This window comes from Pristiophorus japonicus, unplaced genomic scaffold (genome assembly GCF_044704955.1).
Source record: "Pristiophorus japonicus isolate sPriJap1 unplaced genomic scaffold, sPriJap1.hap1 HAP1_SCAFFOLD_29, whole genome shotgun sequence".
Classification (NCBI taxonomy): Eukaryota; Metazoa; Chordata; class Chondrichthyes; family Pristiophoridae; genus Pristiophorus; species Pristiophorus japonicus.
In genome coordinates, this window is record NW_027252668.1 from 9955634 (window position 1) to 9966278 (window position 10645).

The 10645-nt window shown below is 46.1% G+C and overlaps 1 protein-coding gene across 1 annotated transcript; it reads left to right on the forward strand.

The window, feature by feature from the left end:
- Positions 1-206: 206 nt before the first annotated feature.
- LOC139248180 (probable G-protein coupled receptor 139) lies at positions 207-10192 on the forward strand. The gene is made up of 2 exons (XM_070871920.1): positions 207-270; positions 9282-10192. The coding sequence occupies exons 1-2, from the start codon at positions 207-209 to the stop codon at positions 10190-10192; spliced, it is 975 nt and encodes a 324-aa protein (XP_070728021.1).
- Positions 10193-10645: the final 453 nt, after the last annotated feature.

A 10645-nucleotide genomic window follows, 5' to 3' on the forward strand; every position in this document is an offset into this window, starting at 1 on the left:
ATTCGTTCACAACAGGGACTTAAATCGGCTGTCGTAATCTGTTTGTTCAAGTTTTAACAATAACTATTTTGAGCGATGTTGCAACCTCAATGTCCCCGTGGAGAGCCCGCAGGGTATAATTTAAAGACGCTGGAATTTTACCGCCGCAGAGCATAATTCAGGGAGATTTCCTGCAGCACAAAGGGGCATAGCGTTTCACGCAGAAAATGCTTCCAATTCAATATGCCCAGCGAATATGCTACATGATCATTGCTGTCATTGGTGTTCCTGGTAAGTGACTATAACCATTGAAGTTGTGCAAATCTGTGTGTGAGCTGGTCTCTGGTTTTGCTCTATGACTGATAATGTTACTTCCTTGACTGTTGGTCACGGGTATAGAAACCTGAACGGTGATATCATTCCGTTCAGTCAAATTTCCTGAATAACCACTACGGTTTGATTCCATTGCAACATCTGTAAATAAACTTGTGTTTGAAACTAACAGGCTGCTTGAATTATTCAGATATTGTCTTTTGTGGAATATTGTGTATTTGGATCAGTCCTTGTTCCGCGCAACTATTTGTGAAAAGGTATTAGTAGCGGTGTCTGCACTATAGGATCTACTGAGTGTGAATCACTACCTCACGTGGAACATCATATCCCCAGTGATCCTGTATTACTGGGAGTGTCTGTCACTGTAGGATATACTGAGTGTGAGTCTCTAATCGGTGTGTAACAGAATTACCCCAGTGATCATGTATTACTGAGAGTGTCTGACACTGTCGGATGTACTGAGTGTGTTTCACTAACCTGTGGAACACCATTACCCCATTGACCATGTATTACTGGGAGTGTCTGTCACTGTCGAATGTACTGAGTGTGGGTCACCAACCGGTGTGGAACACCATACCCCAGTGAGCAGGTATTACTCGGAGTGTCTGTCACTGTAGGATATACTGAGTGTTGGTCACTGTAGGATGTAATGAGTGTGGTCAATAACCGCTGGGGAACACCGTGCGCCAGTCACCATGTATTACTGGGAGTGTGTTTCACTCCAGGATATAATGAGTGTTGGTCACTCACCGGTGTGGACACCGTACCCCAGTCACCATGTATTACTGGGAGTGTGTGTCACTGTAGGATATACTGTGCGTGGGTCACTAACCGGTGTGGAACACCGTACCATCGTGACCATTTATTACAGGAAGTGTGTCTCACTGTAGGATGTAATGAGTGTGGTCACTAACCGGTGGGCAACACCGTACCCCAGTCCACCATGTATTACTGGGAGTGTGTGTCACTGTAGGATATACTGATTGTGGGTAACTAACCGGTGAGGAACAGCAGTACCCCAGTGATCATGTATTACTGGGAGTGTCTGTCACTGTAGGATCTACTCAGTTTGGATCACTAACCGGTGTGGAACACCGTACCCCAGTTCCCTTGTATTACTGGTAGTGTCTGTCACTGTCGGATGCACTGAATGTGGGTCACTAACCGGTGCAGAACACCGTACCCCAGTGATAATGTATTACTAGGAGTGTGTGTCACTGTAGGATGTACGCAGTGTGAGTCACTAACCGGTGTGGAACACCGTAAACCAGTGACCATGTTTACTGGGAGTGTCTGTCACTGTAGGATGTACTGAGTGTGTTTCACTAATCGGTGTGGAACACCATTACCCCACTAACCATTTATTACTGGGAGTGTCTGTCACTGTAGGATGCAATAAGTGTGGATCACTAACCGGTGGGGAAAACCGTACCCCAGTGACCGTGTTTTACTGGGAGTGTCTGTCACTGTCAGATGCACTCAGGGTGGGTCACTAACCGCTATGGAACACCTTAGCCCTGTGACCATGTATTACTGGGAGTGTGTGTCACTGTAGGGTATACTCAGTGTGGGTCACGAACCGGTGTGGAACACCGTACCCCAGTGATCATGTATTACTGGGAGCGTCATCACTGTAGGATGCACTGAGTGTGGGTCACTAACCGGTGTGGAACAACGTAACCCAGTGACCATGTAATGCAGGAAGTGTATCTAACTGTCGGATGTCATGAGTGTGGTTACTAACCGGTGGGGAACATCGTACCACAGTGACCATGTATTACTGGGAGTGTGTGTCACTAACGGGTGTGGAACACCGTACCCTAGTGATCATGTATTATAGGATGTGTGTCTCACTCTTGGATGTACTTTGTGTGGGTCACTATTTCTTCTACTTCCGTTTCTGAAGCTTACCCTGGGAATCGAGGGTGAGTCGATTCCACACGAAAAATAAGTTCCCAGAGGGCATGACCGACATTCTGTGTCACAGGTGGGACAGACGCTGGTTGAACGAACGGGAGTGTGGTGTGACTGGGTTGCTGCTTGCTCCCTCCGCTTCGTTTGCGCTCGGCGATAATACTCCAAGTGCTCTGCACCGTGTGGATACTTTACCTCCACTTTGGACTGGTTTGGGCCAGGGATTGTCAGGTGTAGGTGGGGACGTTCCAATTCTTCAAGGAGGCTTTGAGTGTGTCATGGTGCATTTCCTCTGCGCACCTGTGGTTCGCTTGCAATAACGAATCACCGAGCAGAGCGTTTGCTTTTTCAATCTCATGTCAGATTTGCCGACGATGTGGCCCGCGCATGGAGCTGATTGACTGGTTAATGCTTCGATGCTGGGGATGTTGGCCTGACCGAGGACAGTGACGTTGGTGCGACAATCCGGCCAATTAATTTGCAGGAATTTGCGGAGGCAGCGTTGGTACTTCTCCAGTGCTTTGTGGTGCCTGCTGTAAATATTCCATGTCTCTGAAGCATAAGGAGGGCGGATATCACTACTGCCCTGTAGACCATGAGCTTGGTCCCGGGTTTGTGGTCCTGGTCTTCAATCACTTCCTTCCTCAGCCGTCCGAAGGCTGCACTGAAATACTGAAGGCAATGTTGGACTTTACCATCACAGTCTGTCCTTGTTGACAGTAGGCTCCCGAGGTATGGAAAATGGTCAACATTGTACAATGTATAGCCCAGTAAACCCGAGCTCCCCTGAATCTCCGAGCAGCTGGCGAGATTCCTAGCGCCTATCCCCGCTGATACATTCTGAGGGCCCCATTTGCAATTTAATTCACTCGCCATTCACACTGGAAGTCCTCTCACCCTCACCCGCTTTGGGCAGGAAATGAAAACACTTGCAGGTTGCTGATCCTGACCCTGACCCCTGTGCACTGCCCCTGCTGAAAGTACAACTGCTGTATCTCTGGTCTGAACAATGTTCTATCCCCACACTCCAATGATGTCGATATGGGAGCTCGGATGGTCCCTTGCTCTGCTGCCTTTTCTTGGGATACAGGGAAACTTCGTTGTTGCTATTCTACTCCTGTCCACTCCTTCACATATTTTTCAGGTACATTGATGACTGTGGTCGGGCAGTTTTCTTTTCTAGCCATGAACTGGAAAATGTCCTAACTCGCACAAAGTCATGATCACCCATCACCTCACCCCTAAGCTTTCTGGCCTCTATTGGCTCCCAGTTAAGGAATGCCACGACTTTGAAAATCCTCATCCTTGTTTACAAATCTCTCCATGGCTTTGCACCTCCCTACCTCTGTGATCTTTTTCAGCCTCACAACCCCTCAAGAAGTCTCCGCTCTTCAAATGCTGCCCTCTCAAACATCCCTCATTATACTGCTGAACCATCAGTGGCCTTACCTTCAGCTGTTTGGGCTCTAAATTCTGGAAGTCCCTCCCTAAACCTCTCGGCTTCTTTAACCATCTTTCCATTTTAAAGATGGTCCGAAATATCGACCTCTTTTACCAAGCTTTTGGTCATATGCTTTAATTTCTTCTTATTTGTCTCAGTGTCATATGTATCTGTATTTTCCTGGTAACACTGGTTTGAAGCGCCTCGGGACGTTTACCGACGTTAAACGTGCGATAGAAATAAAAGTAAGTGTTATTATTATTAATAAAAATATTATTAATATTATTAATAAATATTATAATAATTATAACTAAAATTTTGCAATCAAACTAGGGGGTGTGTTCGCTAGTTCTGTTGGGGAGGATTTAAACTAATATGGCAGGGGGATGGGAACCTGTGCAGGGAGTCAGAGGGATATAAAATGGAGGCAGAAGCAAAAGATAGAAAGGAGGATAGTAAAAGTGGAGTGCAGAGATGCCCAAGGCATAAACAAAACGGGCAAGATTACAGAAAAATTCTAAAGGAGCAAAGTTCGTTAAAAAGGCAAGCCTGAAGGCTCTGTGCATCAATGTGATGAGTATTTGGAATAAGGTTGACAAATTAATTGCGTAGACAGCAGTTAATGGATATGATAATTGGCATCACGGAGACATGGCTCCAGGGTGACCAAGTCTGGGAACTCAATATCATGGGTATTCAACATTTAGGAGAGGAAAAGGAGGCGGGGTGGCGTTGCTGGTTAAAGAAGAAATTAATGCAATAGTAAGGAGGGACATTAGCCTGGATGATGTGGAATCGGTATGGTTGGAGCTGCGGAATTCCAAAGGGAAGAAAACGATAGTGGGAGTTGTGTACAGATAAACAAAACAGTGGGAGTGAGGTTGGGGACAGCATCAAACAAGAAATAAGTGATGTGTGCAATAAATGTACAGCAGTTATCATGGGTGATTTTAATCTACATATTGATTGGGCTAACCAAACTGGTAGCAATGCGGTAGAGTTGGATTTCCTAGAGTGTATTACGGATGCTTTTCTTGAAAAATATGTCCAACAACCAACCAGAGAGCTGGCCATCCTTGACTGTGTGTTGTGTAATGAGAAGGGACTAATTAGCAATCTTGTTGTGCGAGGCCCCTTGGGGAAGAGTGACCATAATATGGTAGAAATCTTTATTAAGATGGAGAGTGACACAGTTAATTCAGAAACTAGGATCCTGAACTTAAGAAGGCTAACTTCAATGGCATGAGGCGTGAATTTCCTAGAATATTAAAATTATATTTAAATGGTTGATGGTGGATAGGCAATGGCAAACATTTATCGATCGCACGGATGAACTTCAACAATTGTACATCACTGTCTGGAGTAAAAATAAAGCAGGGAAGGTGTCTCAACCGTGGCTAACAAAGGAAATTAAGGATAGTGTTGGATCCAAGGAAGAGGCATATAAATTGGCAAAAAAGCAACAAACCTGAGGACTGGCAGAAATTTAGAATTCAGCAGACAAGAACAAAGGTTTTGATTAGGAAGGGGAAAATAGAGTAGGAGAGGAAGCTTGCCAGCAACATAACCATTGACTGCAAACGCTTCCATAGATATGTGAAGAGAAAAAGATAGTGAAGTCAAAGAAGGGTCCCTTGCAGTCGGACTCAGGTGAATTTATAATGGGGAACGGAAAAAATAGCAGACCAATTGAACAAATACTTTGGTTCTGTCTTCACGAAGGAAGACACAAATAACCTTCCGGATGTACGAGGGGACTGAGGGACGAGAGATAAGGAGGAATTGTAGGATATCCTCATTAGGCAGTGAATTGTTTTGGGGAAATTGACGGGATTGAAGGCCGATAAATACCGAGGGCCTGATTGTCTGCATCCCAGAGTACTTAAGGAAATGGCCCTAGAAATAGTGGATGCATTGGTGATCATTTTCCAACAGCCTATCAACTCGGGATCAGCTCCTATGGACCAGAGGGTAGCTAATGTAACACCACTTTTTAAAAAAGGAGAGAGAGAGAAACCGGGTAATTATAGACCGGTTAGCCTGAAGTCAGTAGTGGGGAAAATGTTGGAATCAATTATTAAGGATGAAATAGAATCCCATTTGGAAAGCAGTGCCAGGATCAGTCCAAATCAGCATGGATTTATGAAAGGGAAATCATGCTTGACAAATCTGGAATTTTTTGAGGATGTAACTAGTAGAGTGGACAAGGGTAAACCAGTGGATGTGGTGTATTTGGACTTTCAAAAGGCCTTTGACAAGGTCCCACATAAGAGATTGTTGTGCAAAATCAAAGCATAAGCTATTGGGGTTAATGTACCGGCGTGGATAGAGAATTGTCTGGCAGCCAGGAAGCAGAGAGACGGGATAAACGGGTCCTTTTTGGAATGGGAGGCAGTGACTAGTGGAGTGCCGCAAAGCTCAATGTTGGGACCCCAGCTCTTTACAATGTACTTTAATGATTTGGATGAAGGAATTGAATGTAGTATCTCCAAGTTTGCAGATGACACTAAACTGGATGGCGGTGTGAGCTGTGAGTAGGACGCTAAGAGGCTGCAGGATGATTTGGACAGGTGATTGGGCAAATGCATGGCAGATGCAGTATTATGTGGATAAATGTGAGGTTATCCACTTTGGAGGCAATAACATGAAGGCAGAATATTATCTGAATGATGGCAGATTAGGAAAAGGGGAGGGGCAACGAGACCTGGGTGTCATGGTTCATCTGTCATTGAAAGTTGGCATGCAGGTACAGCAGGCGGTGAAGAAGGCAAATGGCATGTTGGCCCTCATAGCTAGGGGATTTGAGTATAGGAGCAGTGACGTCTTCCTGCAATTGTACAGTGCCTTGGTGAGGTATCACCTGGAATATTGTGTTCAGTTTTGATCTCCTAATCTGAGAAAGGACGTTCTTGCTATTGAGGGAGTGCAGCAAAAGTTCACCAGGCTGATTTCAGGGATGGCTGGACTGACGTATGAGGAGAGGCTGGATCAACTGGGCCTTTATACATTGGAGTTTAGAAGGATGAGAGGCGATCTCTTAGAAATGTATAAGATTCTGATGGGACTGGACAGGTCAGATGCCGGAAAAATGTTCCTGATGTTGGGGAAGTCCAGAACCAGGGGACACAGTCTTAGGATAACGGGTAGGCCATTTAGGACTGAACTGAGGAGAAACTTATTCACTCAGAGAGTTGTTAACCTGTGCAATTCCCTGCCACAGAGTGTTGTTGGCCAGTTCATTGGATATATTCAAGACGGAGTTAGATATAGCCCTTACGGCTAAAGGGATCGATGTATATGGAGACAAAGCATGAAAGGGGTACTTAGGGAATGATCAGCCATGATCTTATTGAATGGTGGAGCAGGCTCGATGGGACGGATGGTCTAATCCTGCACCTATGTTCTATGTTTCTGTTTCTATGTTTCTAATTTGCGTCCCTCTCTCTCCTTCACATGCTCCGTCTGACACTTTCCTGCCCTTCCTCAACATCTCTAAGTCCATTTAAGAAGATAGGCTCTCTACAAATATCTACTATAATCCGGCCGCCTCCGACAGCTACCTTGCGTATATGACCTCTCAACCAGCTTGCTGGAAGGACTCTTTTACATTCTCCGGGTGTCGCTGCCGGCGTTGCATCTGTTCCGATTATGCCACCTCCCACACCAGTAATTAAAACATATGTTCCTTTTTCTGAACTGACGATACCCGTCCTCTGTCGTGGACATGGTCCTCGATCTTATCAATCCAATTTCCCACATTTATCCACAGCCGAGAATTCCCCACCACTGTGGTGGACAAGGCCCACCGCAGCGTCAATTCAATTTGCTGCGTAACTTTCATCGCCCCTGATCCCCCCTGCTAGAATCATGATAGGGTCCCCTTCCACTCAACCAACCCCCACATTCAAAAGATCATTTCCCGCCATTTCTGTCCCTTCATTCTTATTCCCACCAGCAAACAAATCCCCTTTCAACATTCCCAATGGATCGGTCCCTCCATGACAACATGGACCACTCCTGGATCGCCTCCAACAGTTCTCCCCTTCAACCGGACCTTCCTGTTGTAAACCTAGGGGATGCAACACCTGCCCTTTCACCTCCATTCGTTCCATCGTCCAGGGCCTTCAATCTGAAACAGTAATTGACTTATATTTCCTCCAATGTAGTATACTGTATTCGGTGTTCACGATGCAGTCTCCTGTACATTGGGGAGGATTAAACAGAGATTGTGTGATTACATTCCTGAACTTCTCCTTTGTGTCTGGAAACGTGTATCTCTCCCTCCCTCTGTCTCACACTCCCCCGTTCAGTTGCCCCAATTCTACATCCTACTCGCAGTCTGAAATCTCTGCCTTCGACCTTCTGAAATGTTCCCCTTTGTAACTCAATGAGGAACAACACCACATGTTTCGATTACGCATTTATTACAAGTTGGACATAAAACTGAGTTTAAAATTTTCAGATCAATGTTACCTCGCCCGTTTCCTCAGACATCATATGCTGGTAATAGAGGATGTCTTCAGCAGAGCCACTGGGAGTGGAGGAGGTGTGTGCTGGTGCTTGGGTCCGCCTCTCGGTACTCGGCAGGCGGGCTGGTCTGCAGCCTAGGGTCTACTGATCTTTCGCCTCCACATTCTCGGGCCATGTGAGTGGAGGAGGTGGGTGCTGGTGCTTGTGACTTCCTCTCGATACACGGCAGGCGGGCTGGTCCGCACCCCTGGGGTCTACTGACCTTTATCCTCCACAGTCCAGTGGCCATGGGAGCCTTCCGATCTTTGCCAGATTTGCCTTGCTCCCACCCCCCGCTCCCCACACTCTGTAATCCTGTTATATCCAGTTTCATCTCTTCTGGACCCATTTCCTGTTCCTTTACTTGTCCCATTTGTTTTCCACCATCATCCCTTTTGTCGTTGAATCACTCCTGCTCACCATCCCATCAAAGTCCTTCAACTTTGTTCTTTCCTCCTCCTACCACAACTTTCTGTGCCACTAACATTGCCTTAAAACTGTTCATCACTTACTGATTCCAGTACTGATGAAAGGGTATCTGCTGAAACGTTAACTCCGTTTCTCTCTCCACAGATGCTGCCTGACATACTGAGTGATTTCATCTTTCCCTGTATTTCATCGGATTTATAAACGTTTGAAAGGGGGATAGTCTAAGCAGAGGGAGAGAGAGTGGGAGAGCATGTGGGGCCTTGGGGAAGCACAGCTGCACCTTCCGGCCGACACCCAGGGCCGTGAAGACACTTACATTGTCCCCGAAGCTGTCCTCGGCTCACTTTAGCTGCCGGGTATCCCGAGGCCTGTGAAACAGAGCCGACCACAGTTAAACCCGTAAAACAGGTTAAACCAGAAGCTGCCAGCCGCATTAATATACATATATTGCCCACCCGCCCACTGGGATCGCTCAGCTTCCCTCCCACTCTGCTAAACTCGGAAGCAGCGGATTGGAGTTAAGTTGGGTTGGGATGATGTATATTACATGTTAATCCCTGACCCGACGTCCACCCGGCCGTTTTTGTGCTAAGAAACAGGCCTTGCTGTCTGGGCTCAGTCACCGAGAATGTGTGACCAATAATTGACCGTCTCTTTTCCCTTTTGTTTATTACAGTGAATTTAGTGGCGATTGTGATCCTGTCCCGGGGAAAGTGCGGGCTGTCCACCTGCACCACTCGCTACCTCGTGGCCATGGCAGCGGCCGATCTACTGGTTGTCATCACTGAGGTCATACTGCGGCGGATTAATGCGTATTATTTCCCACGATCTTTCCTGGATATGACCCCGGTGTGTACTTTTATATATCTCCTGACCCGTGTAGCCATAGACTGTTCTGTCTGGTTCACCGTCACTTTCACCTTTGATCGATTTGTGGCCATTTGTTGCCAGAAGCTGAAAACAAAATATTGCACCGGGAGAACTGCGGCTGTGGTTCTGGCAACAAGCTGCTTTCTGCTCTCTTCAAAAAACGTTCCCTTCTACTTTGCATTTGGACATGGGGAGAAAATCGACAATGTTCCGTGGATCTCTGTCGCAATCCCAGCCTATTATACTGAGCCGGGATGGGTGGGATTTGACTGGTTTGATACGGTTTTAACCCCACTGCTCCCATTCGTTGTAATTTTGTTGCTAAATGCTCTGACAGTCAGACACATTTTAGTGGCCAGTCGAGCCCGGAAGAGACTGAGGTGTGAGAGCAAGGGGGAGAATGGCAATGACTCAGAGATGGAGAGCAGGAGGAAATCTGTGATTTTACTCTTCACCATATCCGGCAGCTTCATACTGCTGTGGCTGGTATTTGTTATAAATTTCTTATATTATATCATTGCAGGAATAAATCCCGGTGATTACAATGATTCTTCATATAAAGTTGCACAAGTCGGATATATACTGCGGAGTTTAAGTTGCTGCACAAACACATTTATTTACGGGGTGACCCAGTCCAAGTTCAGAGAGCAATTGAAGAGTGCGGTGAAATATCCACTGACCTCAATAATACAATTAATTAATAAACAGAACAACTGAGCACAGCCCAGGGGCGGGTCCCAGTGCTTCTAGTCCAGGAATATAATATTTAGCCCCAGACTTCCATCCACTGAATTACACCAGGAATGGCTGGTGATCTGATAATACACACAGCGACGTGTTTAGGACACTGCACTATTTCTGATTGATATTTCCCACCTTGTCTTTCTGGTCAGCACCAGGAGCGTGTTGCATTCTGTCCCAGGTTTTCTGTAAAGTGTCACTACAGCTATTTAGTGAAGGAATTAATTGCAGCTTCCAGAGTGAGAGGCTCGTCAATAGTTAGGTAGGCAGAGTGGAGCTGCAGTTCAGAGAATATACAGCACAGAAAAATAAACTTCGGCCCAACTAGTATGTGCTGGTGTTTATGCTCCAGACCAGACTTATCCCATTGCAAATACTTCGTCTCAGCCTCTTAGCGTAACTTTTATTTCATTTTCTCTCATTTACTCG

Bases quoted from the DNA above. Each gene is read 5' to 3' on its own strand.
- LOC139248180 (XM_070871920.1), top strand. From the start codon at position 207: ATGCTTCCAATTCAATATGCCCAGCGAATATGCTACATGATCATTGCT. The intron at 271-9,281 runs GTAAGTGACTAT...TGTTTATTACAG, and splicing joins TGCTGTCATTGGTGTTCCTG to TGAATTTAGTGGCGATTGTG.